The sequence below is a fragment of the Lentinula edodes genome (genome assembly GCF_021015755.1).
Source record: "Lentinula edodes strain Le(Bin) 0899 ss11 chromosome Unknown C8R40scaffold_31, whole genome shotgun sequence".
Classification (NCBI taxonomy): domain Eukaryota; kingdom Fungi; phylum Basidiomycota; class Agaricomycetes; order Agaricales; family Omphalotaceae; genus Lentinula; species Lentinula edodes.
Genome location: NW_025764337.1, coordinates 270,285 through 285,666, shown reverse-complemented (window position 1 = coordinate 285,666; position 15,382 = coordinate 270,285). Strand labels below are relative to the sequence as shown.

The 15,382-nt window shown below is 45.1% G+C and overlaps 4 protein-coding genes across 4 annotated transcripts; 2 read left to right on the top strand and 2 right to left on the bottom strand.

Moving 5' to 3' along the window:
- The first annotated feature begins 163 nt into the window (after positions 1-163).
- On the top strand, positions 164-2,036 carry C8R40DRAFT_1255299 (DHHC palmitoyltransferase-domain-containing protein). The gene is made up of 6 exons (XM_046233757.1): positions 164-464; positions 526-584; positions 635-667; positions 715-1,110; positions 1,168-1,233; positions 1,296-2,036. Exons 1-6 carry the CDS (start codon positions 254-256, stop codon positions 1,863-1,865), a joined length of 1,335 nt encoding a protein of 444 aa, XP_046083592.1. The 5' UTR covers positions 164-253; the 3' UTR covers positions 1,866-2,036.
- A 53-nt stretch (positions 2,037-2,089) lies between these two features.
- Positions 2,090-5,779, bottom strand: C8R40DRAFT_1117111 (uncharacterized protein). Its single transcript, XM_046228644.1, has 17 exons — positions 5,627-5,779; positions 4,017-5,560; positions 3,843-3,963; positions 3,749-3,774; positions 3,635-3,692; positions 3,531-3,579; positions 3,458-3,467; positions 3,382-3,403; positions 3,273-3,332; positions 3,135-3,223; positions 2,963-3,084; positions 2,867-2,901; positions 2,738-2,814; positions 2,583-2,669; positions 2,473-2,519; positions 2,318-2,404; positions 2,090-2,253 (listed from the first exon to the last, which is right to left on the bottom strand). The coding sequence occupies exons 1-17, from the start codon at positions 5,739-5,741 to the stop codon at positions 2,172-2,174; spliced, it is 2,631 nt and encodes an 876-aa protein (XP_046083591.1). The 5' UTR covers positions 5,742-5,779; the 3' UTR covers positions 2,090-2,171.
- A 2-nt stretch (positions 5,780-5,781) lies between these two features.
- Positions 5,782-7,270, bottom strand: C8R40DRAFT_487764 (uncharacterized protein). The gene has a single exon (XM_046235220.1). It carries the CDS (start codon positions 7,173-7,175, stop codon positions 5,943-5,945), a length of 1,233 nt encoding a protein of 410 aa, XP_046083590.1. The 5' UTR covers positions 7,176-7,270; the 3' UTR covers positions 5,782-5,942.
- Positions 7,271-9,498: 2,228 nt separating this feature from the next.
- On the top strand, positions 9,499-13,789 carry C8R40DRAFT_1173583 (OPT oligopeptide transporter; the record flags this gene model as incomplete). The annotated part of the gene is made up of 31 exons (XM_046232043.1): positions 9,499-9,748; positions 9,804-9,844; positions 9,904-9,993; positions 10,057-10,384; positions 10,434-10,586; positions 10,649-10,670; positions 10,732-10,832; positions 10,890-10,916; positions 10,984-11,080; positions 11,138-11,176; positions 11,242-11,269; positions 11,336-11,495; positions 11,550-11,608; positions 11,660-11,678; positions 11,748-11,901; positions 11,992-12,008; positions 12,079-12,136; positions 12,200-12,230; positions 12,296-12,331; positions 12,386-12,461; positions 12,521-12,560; positions 12,616-12,641; positions 12,697-12,808; positions 12,865-12,870; positions 12,930-12,984; positions 13,049-13,181; positions 13,266-13,368; positions 13,433-13,455; positions 13,524-13,551; positions 13,584-13,632; positions 13,700-13,789. The coding sequence occupies 31 exons, from the start codon at positions 9,499-9,501 to the stop codon at positions 13,787-13,789; spliced, it is 2,451 nt and encodes an 816-aa protein (XP_046083589.1).
- Between the last annotated feature and the right edge of the window lie 1,593 nt (positions 13,790-15,382).

The window sequence follows — 15,382 nt, the reverse complement described above, 5'->3', positions numbered from 1 at the left end:
TTTGATTTTGTCCGGGCCGGTATTACTGTAGCGGGCTTTGCCGCTCGCCGGCGCTACTTGGTTATAGTGATTGTTGGAGGTCAACATTTGCCGGAATAGCCGACGGTCATCGGTCATGGAGCGTCTATATAATATTATTAGACATTACATCCGCGCCTGTTTGGGCATTTCGTTGTTTTCACTTCCTTCCATACCAGCTTATTCTTAACTTCCATCGTCGCTTTCGAAAAACCCAATTGCTATTCCAACTTGCATGCCGGAAATATGCCGAGTCATTGAAGAGGCCAAGTTTACTGCTCGAGAGCAGCGAGCGGCCAAAAACAAACCCCAACCATGGATCGTTCTCAAGCTCATGGTGTTTATTACGACTGGCATAATGGGCTACGCTGGATATGTTTATATTGGGAGGTTTTGTGTTGAGATAATCAAAGGAAGGAGGAATGGTGCTTCGAAAGGGACCGGGAGTGAGTATTCAAGACATCAGCACTCGCCGAAACTGATTGTTAAATGATTCATCCTGCACAGTTGCGCTTCTGACAGTGTTCTGTTTGCTACTCCTCTGGATGCTTTGGGCTTATGCGATGGTAGGTATATATTATGAAATTCTTTGAACTTGGACATAACTGCTTTTCAGGTCGTTCTTACAGCTCCAGGTTTCGCCAGAGATGTAGGTCTTCTAACATCTCCCTTGAACTTTTAGCTCATTCAGACTAGCACGTACCTCAATGTCCACCACCAGTCCCACCGCCGCCTATTCGACCATCTTACACTCATCCTCCCGAAAACGGAGTTCATGATCAAGACGATCACAGTTTTCGCGGTCACCCTTATGAACAAATGTACCTTGTCAATGATGCTCACGACCCTCATAATGCCGGCGTCACAGACGCCTTTCCGCGACTGGATCCCGAAGTATCCTTGCCAACTAATAACTCTTTTGGCCCCTCTGCAAAAGACGCCAGAGCGTATAACGATTTACAGCGAGCAGCGAGTAAAAGAGTGACGAGGCGACCTCCTACAACACCTGTGCTCGCTCCGGAATATCGGTACTGCTCGAGATGTTTGCTGCTCAAACCTTATAGGGCGCATCATTGCCGTGTGTGTGGGACGGTATGTTCTTTCTATTCATTCGTTAATAATGTATCCATAATGCAATATATTTTCCAGTGCGTTCTCAAATACGATCATCATTGTCCATGGATCGGTCAATGTGTAGGAGCCCGAAATCAAAAAGTACGTATTCTCCTTGCGTGTTAATCTTACCGTTCTCCTTCATGCATTGCTCGTTATCGCAGTATTTCGTTAACTTCAACCTCGCTACCGCGATGTTCACGTCATACACGCTCTCAACTTTCGTTGTATACACCGTACGGTCTTCTAACAATAATGAAGATCTCGACCCTCAACAAATTCTCGTCACCGCCCTCTCCGGGCTGTTTTTCATATTCACGATCACCCTTTTCCTTTCCCACATACGCATGCTTGCACTCTCACTCACTACCGTCGAATCGCTGAAACAAGAATCGATGAAAGATCGGGAAGACCATATGCTTGCAGATGTGTTCGGATTTTGGGAAGTGAGGAGTAAACGGAGAGTGAAGGCTGAATGGGATAAGGAATGGGGACGGATTGATAGGGAGGGAAATATGTGGTGGGCCGGGAGTAATTTGCAAGGATGGGAAGAGACAATGGGTAGTGCGAAGAGGACTCAGGAGAACCCTTTGGGATGGCTCAGCTGGATCTTACCGTTCAGGATCAATAGGAGGAACTACGCAGAGACAGGAATGAGTTATCAACTCAATCCAAGATTTGATAAAGAAGGAAGGTGGAGGAGAAGGAGTGAGTGGCCGGAGGATTTACGGTAACACCTGGACTTTTTTTGGATTATTTTCTTTTTCAGCTTCGAGATGTAGCAAGTAACGTGTAACGTTGTACTGTCCGCATAAGTTATCTACTGTTGATGCGTTGGTATTCTTCTTGTTCGGTTTGGATACCCATCTGGACCAATTAAGGACATGTGCCAATTCATGTCGGAGGCAGCACACAATCATACAGTTCAGCTGTGATCAATGTAGAAGGCATGTATGATCTTCGCAAGAGTACTACAGGTATTTTCTTTCTACTTTCGAGGGTATTCATGTGTGTCATCTCAGCCAATCAGTCCATAATATTCAAAGCTGAGAAGATGCAAGTGCAATAACAACATACACTGAAAGAAGTATCAACCCTTTAAGATAATTTGACCTGCCATCCCTAGTACCAGCAAGAATAATCTTTTCAACAGTGTTAAAAGAGGGTAGCAAGTTAAGTGACGCACTTAAGAAGGTCGCTGGTGAGGAGCACTGAGACAAAGATGGTGATTATTTCGAAGATGCCAAAGAGGAGCGGGAATTGATGTCCTGAACTACTCGGACAAATGTTCAGTATCTTGATATGTGGTACAAGGTCTGCAAAATTGAGAGAAAGTCTTACATCCACCCAATAAGGACCAGCAATGGTATAACAAATGCAATAATTTGCTGTGGACATTCGACAGTCAATAGTTTATACAAATACTAGAGAATGTATTCATGGCGACGCACAATTGAGCTGCCGATACAGATATCGATTGTTGTTTTCATTTGACCTCTCATGGCCATCCTCAATGCAGAGGTGCCATCCACATTTACCTAACATCAGAATCAGAGATGGTAAATGTAAATAGGTTGGAGTAGATATATGCTCGAAAGAGAGGTACCAAAGGTAACAAAATCAGACCGATAAAAGTCCTTGGGATGAAATATTGCTCCGCAAATTCTTCCATTAAAGATATCACTACAAAATAAGTCCTCAGGTTTTGGTTTATGAGCAGGAAAAATCAACTCACCATAAAGGGTGGCCAATGCAGTAATGATAGCAAGACTAATATTGAAGCCAAATTGGTCAAGTGCACCCACCGCCAGAATGAGAACTGGAGATTTACGTTGCCCATAATGCGACAAGATATGTCATAGTCGAGGTCTCTTGACTCTCTTTATTCTGTGTATCATCGTCTTCTTCTTGAAATGAGTCCACATTTTCGAAGAGGTAACCGTGAGTTTTGAGCTTGCAGAATATTAATGATGCCTGATCACATTAGAAGACATGCCTCTTACCTGGAAGAACAAATATGCAAGATACACAACTATCAACAGAATTGAAGCTGCTCTTGAAATGATCAGTACGTTTTCCCACTTTTCGGGATCTGTGTGGAATTTAATGGATAAATGTTAGGAATTCACTAATTCAATTACCACTCAAAGTGAGACTCTGATAAGTACAGAAACCACAATATGTAGGAGGAATAGTGAATGCTAAAAGAAATTCAATAAAAAATATCTGAAAAATAGTCTAGTCACAAACTGATACAAGCCAGTATCATAAACTTGGCATGAGGGTGTGAGCTTCCGAGACTGGGAACAATAATAAGCAAGCTTACTGAGCTTGAGCTGTATAGGACATCAACTCGAGAGAACAGAGTAAATTTCAACAAAACAAAAACCAGTACTCACACTTGAGCAGATGTGATTGAAAAACCGCAATCACGGAATTTCATTCCAGCTTGAGATTTCAGATTTAACATCATGTAAGTAGATTCAGGCATACGATAACAAACCTGCAAGGAAGGACCAGCCTAAGATTAATAGCATGTTTGCCAAGATAGATCCAAGCATCTATAAGAGTAATGTCAAGCTCTGGGCATTTGTACAAAACAGGGGAAATTACATCCCATATTTTGGACAATGACAATTTTGCCTATAAAGGCAGAGATGCTGCAGATTAGAAGTATTCTTCATACTAATCAATGGAAAATCATAAAATACCTTGAAATAGGACAGCTATCCCCACAAAAAATTTCACAATGTTTCCAAAGGATGCATTCAATATCCCAGTGTGTTTCTGGTCAAGCCCAGTAGCTATATACTCCATGGTGTCATTGAGGAACTAGAAACATTTATATTTAGATGAACAACATAAGGCTGGAATCACATGCTCACCTCCGTTAAATTCATGGCAGCTAGGAAGCTGAATGAGAACCGCAAGGCTGTGCTCCAATGCAGAAACTGAGAAATTATGCCCAAAGGAATGAATCCTAATAGCAGAGTATTCAACAAGGGGGTGAATATAAACATGGATAGAAGAAGGACATTTGATGACCGGGATATTATGAATGGCATGTAGTCACGATGTGGCTCAAAATCATTGACTAACACAGACATTCGCCTGGGCTCGGTGACTATTATTTTGACACCGGAGAAACTGAGAAACAGATGGGCAACGAAGGTCGAATCACGGATATAAAATTGACCTGATCGTGACTTGTGGCAAAGGTAATCTCTGAAGGATGCGTGAAGAATCCGGATATGGGTCCCATCAATATTCAGGACGGAATGCATGCCACGCAACACAAGCAAGACCTCGCCAGTATGAAGCCCGAGTAGAGCTTCAATAACTTCAATGGCAGGGCCACATGGATGGTTGTTCCAGCGCCTCAAGCCACTCAAGCTGCTCAAGTGTATCAGAGCACCCAATATCATGGTCACTTTGTTGTGATCAGGATATGAAAAAAGGATATGGTGATAAAGTACATCCAGCTCCTTGAAAGGTGAATTGCCTCGAGCAGCTGTCTTCAGACCAAGGACAATCGAAAGCTGCTCCATGGGATGAGAATGCTCCTCACCCACAAACTTAAGAACAGTTGTAGCATAGACAAACTGCCCACAGGCCTTTTCAATAAGCTCATCTATAACTTCACGACCAGGCCAGAGGGGTGGAAAATGAATATGAGAAGTTCGAGCTTGTGTTCGAATGTTGGAAAAACCACTTTCCAGGAACCTCTTCATATCTTGTCGTGCATCCCAGGAATCTTTGTCAAGACTCGTTTGCCTCAGAAGTGACTGCGGAACATGCGCTTGGAATGCTTCACGTATCTGAGGCTCTGGTCGACTGAAGATGAGGAATCGGAACGGAAGTTTATCCTTCAGTACAGATGCGAAGAGGAGAATAATGTGCTTTTGAAAGACAGTCTCCGTGCATTCATCAAGGCCATCGATAATAATGACCCTTGGTCGATGCATCCATTTTCCACCAAGTTTCATTGCCGATCCGCAGGTATTTAGGAACAACTCTTCAAATTGTATATCCAAGGAGGAGCGCAAGACACCTGGATCCTTTCGCAAAGTCTGAGTGACAACTTTATTAAACTCGCCTATCCTGACTGCAAGTTGATATGCGATTGTCGGGAAAAGATATTCTGCACGACCTCTTTCTCCGTGACTGCGTGAAAAGAAGAACGAGGCTCCGAGGGACCCCCTGATTTCGGCCAGTTCTGCAATGGTCTGCGCTACGGCAGACTTGCCTACACCAGCGGGACCATGAATCCAAAAGACAGGACGTCCATTCTGTTGACTATGGATCCATTCAAGGATCGCAGTTTGAATTCCTTTACGGGTTTCTGGATGACATTTGGGAGGGGGATATCGCTGCGCTGAATCATGCACCGCGCCTACATCTTTTATGAACTCCGAAAGAATATCAAGGGCTAAAAGAAAAGGCAAAAATGGCTTGGTTTACATCGGGCGCCGAGTCATATCATCAACACACGTACCACTGTTACCACTTACAGTCTGAGGGCTCTCATATAGATTTATCTGATCCCTTGCAACATTATTGTAAGTCCCACCGCGTATAGAGAATTGGTGAGCATTTGTGAACATTGACATCCCAATACTTGGATGTGAGAAGAGATGAGGCGAATTAGGCGCCTATTTCGGTGTTATCGAGAAAGTATGTCATATCAGTAAGTGATACCAGTACAGGATACAGATATACAAGACACTTCGCAAATCCATAGGATATACTGGATATAGAAGTCCATACATGAGAGAAACTTTAAATCAAGATACGACTAGATATAATCATTCTCAGTCTCGACTAGCAAGAAAAGCTCCTCCTCGTGCTACTCCGTTCCGTGGTGCCCCATTAAATCCAAGCCCAGGACTCGGGAAGCTACGCTCAATCCCGAATCCGGATCTCGGAAATCCAGAGCCTTCAAGTTCCAAGGTAGGTTTGTCCACCGCTACCGACGGCAGGGTGGTAGTCTGAGGACTCGCGGGACTCATCGAGGATATAGGTGAGGCTAGCGACTCGGTCTGTTCTGAGGACGTAGCTGAAGCTGAGGAACGAGAGTTACTGGATTTAGTTTTGGAAGAGGAAGACGTTGAAGCTGAAGATTTCTTGGACTTCTTCTTCTTTGGCCGAGAGGGGACAGAGTCTTCCGCGAAAGAACGAGGATTAGAAAAATCTGAATGAGAAGCCGACGTTCCCCTAGGTGATCGACGGGAGTCAGAACCTCCGCCAGATACTGAACTACCTCCGTCATTGAGCTTTCTGGCAGCGTAAAGACTGCCATCTAGGTCTGCTGCTTCATCTTCATCCCTGTTGTCGGCATGAGTTTGAGCTTGGTGGAAAGCCCCAAAATCATCAGAATTTGGACTGGGAAGAAACCCTTGTTGGAAGGGAGAAGGAATATGAGGGTATGAGCCTCCACTGCCTTGGAATCCCTCGAAGTCACCTTGGCCTCCATTTTGCATCAAGACCCGTGCTAGTTTTTTCATCTCCTTCCTTTCCTTCCTCTTTTTCCTCCTTTCGTCCTTCTCTCGTGCCTTTGCAGCCCGTAATTCCTCTTCCTCTATGACCCGCTCATCGATAGCCGCGGAGTCCAACGGCGCGGCGTCAGATACGTTACCGTCAAACGTAATTGTTGAAGGAGAAGACGAGGATGAAATCCGAGTTGGTCGCTGACGCTGACGTCTTGACCGCCGAAGAAGCCCATCAACTTCTTCATCATCATCCTCTGGAAGGTGAATTGGACCTGTTGAGCGTTTACCGAACAAGTCGAAACCAAAGAATGTGATTTGTTTCTTCTGTTTCTGTTTTCGACTCCTCCGTCGTCGATTATCGCCAACATTGGAATGGAGAGAAACAGTCTCAGCTTCTGTATCTGTATCCAGAAGAGGCTCGGTTAACAGTGACTCGAGGTATCGTGGCGGTCTGTGAACAGATTCGCTGTCACTGTCAACGGAAGGTGCCTGGAAGCAATGAAGACATGAGTTGAAAGCTGAGTGGAAAACGTCTGCCCATGATGGTGAGTCCATCGAATGGTTTGCAGTGAGATTTAACCGTTGAAGTTAAAAGTAAGGAGGCAAGAAAAATTCGTGAAAGTCGATCGGTCCAGCAGTTTCACCTGATTCCAATCGACGCACCGGGGCCGGGTACTTAATCTTATCTCTCGCGATAAGGAAGTTGTTGCCATTTTTTTTCTAGACAAATTTCGACAATAATACGGTAATAATTGAAGCTTGAACGTTTGAACTCTCAAGGTTCTACATGCTCATTCTCACCATTCGATGAGCGGTTATGGGTCAATAACTATACCCTTGCTCCAAACCTTCTTTGGATCATACTTCGCTTTCAACTTGGACAGTCGAGGTAGATCATCTTCAAGTACATCTTTGGGAATCTCGTCTGCTTGAGCGAAGGCAAGGAAGCAGGCCAAATCCTGACCAAAGAAACCAGCGTTATTCGAGCGAACAAGTGAAGCGATGGAAGCTGTAGATTCCCGAGCAGCTTGAACATATGTTTCGGTTGTTGAGCTTCAGAATAGCTCGGATCAGGACCAACAGCGATATCATGAAGGATCTTGGTACTCACCAGCCCTGTTCAGCCATTCAATAATGCGGGCCACGAATGCGAAGTGCCGTGTCAGTGGGACCCGTCATTGTGAGGCTTCCCGGGTGTGTCAAATCACACAGGACTACAAAAGCGACTGACAGTTTAGGGTTCTGGTATAGGCGTCACCGGCTGAGAAGTGAGGACTTCGCCTTGAATCGCAAGAGTCTTCATGTCAAACTTTCTGACAGAGGTAGAGGGCTATACTTAAGGAAGAAACTATGTATTGGAGTTCGGACAGATGCGCTCAGATGCGGTGATATTTACTCATCGACACTCTACTAAATTCTGCTGCAAAAGGCGAAATGATCAATATTCATTGTAACGGGGACAATCTTGGTGAGTATGGAACTCAATAGGGTCGTTCAAAGTTCTATTGGCTGGTTACTTACTGCGAGGCGTGCTTGACGCTGTAGCAACATCCTGAACTTCTAGGTAATGACTTGTAATGGCGTTGCTTCATTCCTCTACACCCCACACGTCCTCGATGCTGTATAACGAGATAACTACGTTAACGAGATCAAGCGCGTGACGAAAACATTCGCGAAATCAAGGCCCTAAACTTCCAAGAAGTGAGTTGCTTGGGGGTAGCAAAGTACAAAGTGGGGCTCGCAGTAAGTTCGATTTACATAATCTGCCGTTTGCGAAAGTTCGCACGGGCCGCCAACGTCTCTGTTCAATTTCATTTTCAATGTCTTCTTTGCGTTTCCTTCTTATCCCAGGGTAGTTTTTAACAAAGTGCGAGCCCAGGTTTACTTCGCTCGCGGAAGCTGTTACACTTGTACTAGGTGTGCTGCTAATCTAACTATCGTTTCATACTGAATAATCAGCTTTCTCTTAACGCAATCAGCTGTGTATCACTCTGTATCTTTTCGGAAAATGTGTATTTTCTCCTCCCAATCGTCTTTTGACAAAATTCGAGAGCATCCCCAAGCTTATATGTCGCATCTCAACTACATACTGCCAACTCTGACTCAGCCCTCTCACCTTGCAAAACAATTTACAAACAAATCAAAATAAGTCTCAGAATCACTCAACCCCAATCCGAGCCTGGAGCTCTCTAACCTCTTCGCCTAGAACTGCCTAGAAATGCAAAGGCCGTGGCCGTTGAACGAGTCTTTTCAACAAATGACACTTTTTTGAACCGAGCCGACACGCTAACAGAGCGGAAAAGCCATTCTCTTGCAGTGAAATCTGGTACTGTACATATTTTCGTCGTAATTTCAGGACCCTCAACAACTTCATCTTGACAGGTAGATGGGTAGGTGTGGACAGAGATTCCAATTTGACGATACGACAATACACCGATGCACAAGACCTCTTGTGCTTTCTGTACCTTATGGTTCGAAGATCTTCTGATCCATTCAGTCTCTTGTCCTTGGAAAGGTGGGTCATCACCTATCTTTGACTTAGATCCCACTCTTTTGATATTCTGAATTTTTTTCGATTCGGTCGCGCTGGTAGAAGTGGCACATGCCCCATTCGCCACTGGTCCACTCCGACTGACTTGCTTATCTTCTCCCAAAATCAATTTACGTGTGTGTAAGTAAGCCTACGTAGCTCTCCCTTCGAATTCCATCGTTTTATTCCATGATAAGGCCTTTTCCTTCTTATCATTTCCAGTTTCCGCCTTTATAAAGTCTCCTGGTAATGCAGAAAGATTCTGAGCTCCAACCGCCTGCCTTCCTCTGCTTCGCTCAAATCCCAAGCCTCTTCATTTCGTTGTTCACCTTCGACGACCGTAACAGCATGGCTTCCGGTGCTCTACCGTCCCTCCCGGTATTGACTTTCAGGAAGAATCTGACAGTCAATGACATGGCGAAGGACCCATCCAAGGATGAGGAGACATCCATCAAGGCGGTTCCCACTGAAGAACCTTACTCAGGGAATGACGAGAAAATCAATTTGAGTTATGTCGATAGCGAGACCTTCGTGGGCGATGTCTACGAAGATCTCCGTGCGATTGACTTGGGTGACGACGGAAAAGAGAGACCCATCGGTAATTATTCTATGCTTTTTTTCAAGCGTCTCGCTGATCATCTTATCGTGTATAGTAACTGCCAACGACTGGAGCCTTCGGCTGATTTCTCTCGAAGTAAGCTTATCTCTCTGCACCGAATATGGACTTGGGTAATCTTTATTTCTATTTACAAGGACGATCCCACACTTCCCGTGTGGACTTTACGCCTATGGTTTCTATCTATTGGTCTATCCTGCTTCGGTGCCGTTCTCAGTGAGATTTTCGTACGTCCTTCCTTGTAGCTTACATGTGCCCGAATAAAGAGCTTCTATCAATTTCTAAATCAGGCCTTTCGCCCGCAAACTGTCTACGTCAGTCAACTCTTCCTCCAGACCGCCGCGTTCATCCTCGGTAAAATTATGGAAGAACTTCTGCCAGGACCTCTGAATCCTAGATTCCCCACCCAAAATAACGCTTTTTGGAGGTTCATCAATCCCGGAAGATTCAATATCAAAGAACACGTCGGAATCGTCATCATGTCTGCAGCTGCTACTCACGGCGCACTCGCAATCAATATTTTCGCCGCTGATGATTTGTTCTACAATGTCACAATGAATCCGGCTATTGCGATTTTTACGTTGCTTGGGAGTCAACTCTTGGGATATGGGTTGGGTGGTATGTTCCTTTTTTGCTTTCCTCCTCCTTTCTATACTAACGTTTTTAGGCATGATGCGTGGATTTTTGGTCTACCCCACAAGCATGGTGTTCCCAAACTTGATTCCTACGATTCAGATGTTCGATGTTTTGCACCGAGGTCATGATAACCAGTTGCAGAAGAAGCGAGTGAAGTTTTTCTGGACCCTTTTCATCATCATCTGTATGTTCTTTCCCTCTCTGCCTCTTGTGGGCCGCTCATGAATGCGATTCGTTTCATTATAGTCTTCTGGCAATGGATCCCAGAGTGCGTGAATGCTGTAATATTTGAACAGGATAAGACTTCACCTGCGTTTTTTGCTGTGAAGGTATTTCGCTCCGCTACTCACAGGACTCTCCGTCTTTTGCCTGGCACGTAAGAACAGCGCCTGGGTCACGCGTATCTTTGGAGGTGCAGCTGGGAACGAAGGTGATTCTGGTCTGAACCCCTTATCTTTGAACTAAAATTTCTCTGGGAATTATCTAGGTCTTGGTCTCTTTTCACTCTGCTTCGGTCAGCATCGCTAGCTCCTTCCATAAGTCATGTGTTTTAATTCTGATGGAATCTCCTTCGATTCAAGATTGGAACTACGTCGGTAGCGGAGGCTCGGCTTACGGTGCTTTATTCCAACCTATACAAACCCAGCTTTCTCTGTACACCGGGGTTCTGATTTGCATGTGAGATTGTCGTCTCCATAGTCATTAGAACACTATCTCTAACTGATACTTTGATAGTATAAGTTTCTGTGCAGTGTATGCAAATAATGTCTGGAAGTACGAATCAGCGTCTTCGGTTTGCCTAGGTGATTTGCTAACCATATGGTATCCTGCCTATACAGCGCCAAGAACTTCCCTTTCTTATCTCAAGTATGGCCGTCTATCACTATCTCTTGTCTGTTCTAGTACCGAAGCATTTTCTTCAACGTCCAACAGCTTCTATTCTTCGAGAATGGCACGGAGTATGACCAAACGCTGATTCTCAATGACGATTTCACTCTGAACGAAGATAAACTTGCTGTTGTCGGGCTTCCCTGGTACACCGCTACCCAGACTGTATCGAAAATTGGCGCAAGTTTGTCGTTCGGTGCAACTAGTGAGCTCGCAGTTCGGTCATCTACAGGACCAGATGCTCATGTTCACATGACAGTCACTCATATCATCGTTTGGCATGGTAAAGAACTTTGGGAGGCATTGTTGGCGGCTAGGGTATGTATCTTGAAGAGCATCCTCGTTTATTAATTTTGAACTTCTTTCCAGGCTGGTACAGTGGAAGATGGTGAGCACTTCTCTTGATGGCTCGTAATGTCGAAATTAATTTCTCCTTTACTCAGCACACTATGAGAAGATGAAGGCGCGTTGTTATTTGCTTCACTTTTGGAGATGCTCATTGTTCACCAGGTATACAAAGAGGTGCCTTTCTGGTGGTACACCGCCATGTTCGTAGCATCTATGGCAATATCGATAGCTACAAACTACACCGGAGAATCAGAACTGCCTTGGTAAGTGTTTACAGGGATTTACCTGGGATTTACTTGCGCATCTTTCCTGTCCATCATCTGTGAAGTTTATGCTGATGTTCCATCCCGTAGGTGGGCGTTCTTTATTTGTAAGTTGTCTCCTATACATACCCTCCAAGGTGTAGCCAGCTCATTTCCCACCCCTCTCGACTTCGACAGCCGTTGGATTCGCTGCATTCTTTTTGCCCATCATCTCTGCGTTGTATGCTATCCTCTGGTGAGCACGCATCCCAAGTCCATGTTTTTGCCTCGTCAAATTCTCATTCGGGTCTTCCTCCAGCTTCGTTCCAGGTACCGAGGATGTAGCTCGAGTGCGTGGTCCATCCTCTTGAAATTTCACCCACAAAATCATTAAACTGTTCCACTACTCCTATAGATGCTCGGCGCGGCACTCGTCCCTGGAAGACCTCGTGTGAGTCTGAATCCGAGCCCGCTTTCGATTGAATTTAAATGCCCAATCTTTCAGGCAAACATGTACTTCACTCTCTACGCGTACAACTCGACCGAGCAAGGTCGCTCTATGACCCGGGACTTGAAGATGGGTGAGTGGAGTTGGACCATTGGACCAGTCATTTTACCGACCCAAACTTTGAATTGGCAGGTCAATATACAAAGCTTCCTCCCCGCGTTACCTTTACGATGTACGTCTAGTGCAACTTCTTGGCTGTGTCATAAAACTCATGCGCCAATGCCCAGGCAATGTCTTGGTGCTGTCATTGGCGGTAGGAATCAATTTCAAGGAGATATCCTGTCACTTACAGTCCATTGGTTGCGTAGCTCTTCTCAACTACCTCATTATGAAGATCGTCATTGCGAGCAACCGTGAGATCCTTCTGAGTGTGCAAGGGACCAATGTGTGGTCAGGAGCAGCGATCCAAAGCTTCAATAGGTATCTGCTCCTTTGTCTGCTTCATCCGTTTTCGAGTTAATCGTGTGATCTTCTAGTGATGCGTACGTGAAGTTTTCTTAGGATGTGCTTGGTGCATTCTCTGAACTTTGGAGAATTGTAGTATCTCGTGGGGTGCTCTTGCTAAACAACTTTATTCGCCGTCCGGACGTTATGGGGTAAGCTTTGTTCGATGGCCTCAACCTTTCTTTCTCCCACGAGTAATAACTTGTTTAACTGCAGATTGTACCGATATCTATCTTGATCGGATTGGCCGTTCCCATTCCTTTCTGGCTCCTTCACCGGAAATGGCCCAAAGCGCGTTTCGACTCGATAATCACTCCGATGATCACTGTAGAGATTGGATATCTAGCGGGTGCGTAACTCATTTACATAGTGAACTTTCAAAACGAACATTGAACGATTCCACACTGACCAATTTACACTGCACACTGCACAGGCGGCATCAACTCCTCTGTCTTCAACACCTTCCTCCTCTGTATTTTCAGTCAGTTCTTTATTAGAAAGTACCATCCTAGATGGTTTCGGAAATACAATTTCCTGTGCGTTGGTTTTGTAGTCCCAGCCCTACACCTCAGTTTGACTCATAGGATTTTGATTTGCTAGGCTCTCTGCTGCTCTTGACGGAGGTCAGTCTTTTACGAAGATACCTCAACGACTGTACTACTGTACTAACCTCAATACACTCTTACCCTAGGCACCGAAGTCATGGTCTTTGTGTACTCGTAAGTAATTTACTTTTTCACTTCCCGTATAGTCAAACACTGACCGTCAATGTTCGCGATAATATCATGAATAGCTTTGCTGTGAGCAATCTTACCTCCTCGATCTCTTGGATCACTTTTTGACTTGCATTTGCCTGGACTTGAACAGGTCGGCGGAGCAGGTGGACGCGTTGTAGACTTTCCTAACTGGGCTCTCAATCCGGTCGGGAACCCGGATTACTGTAAACGTCTGACATGAACCTGATGCAGGAGATAGTACTATGGTACTTACAGTAAGATATGATAAAGATAGGAGAGGTTGTGCCGTTGCTTTTAAAGAGGTCTAGAAGCCCAAATAGGTTTTTGACTACGTACGTATAACCACACGAGTTCTCATGCGTAAGAACAGGTAAGAACTGGGCCCCACAAAGTGCGCGCGTGGCTCTTCTTCCTACTTTCTACCTTTGAACACCTATCTTCGTGTCTCAACTGCCCTAAAAATCCATACAGTCACGAATGGTTCAAATGGCTAATCCAGCCGATATTTTGAACACTTCTGTCCTCTGTCATTTCCCAAAGCACGCCCCTTCTCAGTCTACAACCATCTGATTCAGACGATCTGAGTGACGAGCCTAGACCAGTATGAGCAAACAGGGAAATAGCTAAGCAGAATAAAGAGAAGGGGCCCTTGAAACATGCTCTGAGCGTACTCACCAATGGCACACCTGGCACAGTGGGCGAAAGAGTACCATACCTGGATGAAAACAAGACAGATGCCTCAGAGGCCAACACCCTGAACCTACTATTCGTAAACACGACTCGGACAATCTGTTCATCGAGTGAGTCTGCCATATCATAAAACTAGAGTGGGACTTGTCTCATGATCGAGGACCATATCAAGGGACCAACTCTTTAATCAGGTCTGGTCCATCTATTCAATATGGCAGTAAATCTGTGTTGCATTTATGCTGCGCAGCTATATCCGCCAACTACGAAGATTGAAGGTTTGCCCTGAGGCTGGAGTCCCACCAGGCCTAGGTCTTATCAGCATTGATGGGCCCTGCTTATGTCAATCGCCGGTTTTTGTACTGCTGCGTTGGCCCGAACGAGGACCTTTGCTTCCTACGCGGGACTTTCTACTTTCTTCAATGAAAGAGTGAAAGGCGTGTATGGAATTCATGACCTCCCGGACAACCACCCATGGAGGCAACAGCAGTTTAACGATTCTGAGGCACTGGTGCTTACACACCAGGATATCAACCTTGGTATATCATAGCTGGCAAGGATGGCTGAATATGGATGATTGACTGGGGATGGGTGGAGCACCATAGCTCAAGTACTAGTATATTTCAATGAAAGTATAGTTGCGAAATGAGCACTTCGTTGGCTCACACTACCAGGATTGGGATTTATTCATTCCTTATATTTGTCGACCATATTTCGAGTGGGAAGAGTGGTTATCCAACATGGGCATTGGGGGTAGCCTTGGACCGTAGATAGTTTCAAGTACTATAGTTTTGAGTACCACGAAGAGAATTCAAGCCTACGTCTGGGCCCCAAGTTGTTAAATGGACACTGTCAGTAAATAAAGCACAGCGCCAACAAGTTATATTTCTCGATGTCGACTCAGGCTTTGCTAGAAACCAGAGGGAGGACCGAATTTACTCGTAGGTCTAAAATTTTGAAATGTGTGGCGCACACGTTCGTCCCTTGTTGACCCACATCCGACACCATCTGGTTCTTCATCTAACGATTCCTGATACATGCCAGGGCCCGTTATCATGATATCAATCCAGAGTCTAGACAGTTTATGTACACACACCGCTTCCCGGATATTACATGTGCAGTTCTT

Coding starts and splice junctions, on each gene's coding strand:
- C8R40DRAFT_487764 (XM_046235220.1), bottom strand. CDS start 7,175: ATGGACTCACCATCATGGGCAGACGTTTTCCACTCAGCTTTCAACTCA.
- C8R40DRAFT_1117111 (XM_046228644.1), bottom strand. CDS start 5,741: ATGTCAATGTTCACAAATGCTCACCAATTCTCTATACGCGGTGGGACT. Junction 3,580..3,634: donor AGGCTGGTCCTTCCTTGCAG/GTTTGTTATCGT, acceptor TGAAATCTCAAG/CTGGAATGAAATTCCGTGAT. Junction 2,405..2,472: donor CTGGTCCTTATTGGGTGGAT/GTAAGACTTTCT, acceptor TTGTCCGAGTAG/TTCAGGACATCAATTCCCGC.
- C8R40DRAFT_1255299 (XM_046233757.1), top strand. CDS start 254: ATGCCGGAAATATGCCGAGTCATTGAAGAGGCCAAGTTTACTGCTCGA. Junction 465..525: donor TGCTTCGAAAGGGACCGGGA/GTGAGTATTCAA, acceptor CATCCTGCACAG/TTGCGCTTCTGACAGTGTTC. Junction 1,234..1,295: donor TAGGAGCCCGAAATCAAAAA/GTACGTATTCTC, acceptor TCGTTATCGCAG/TATTTCGTTAACTTCAACCT.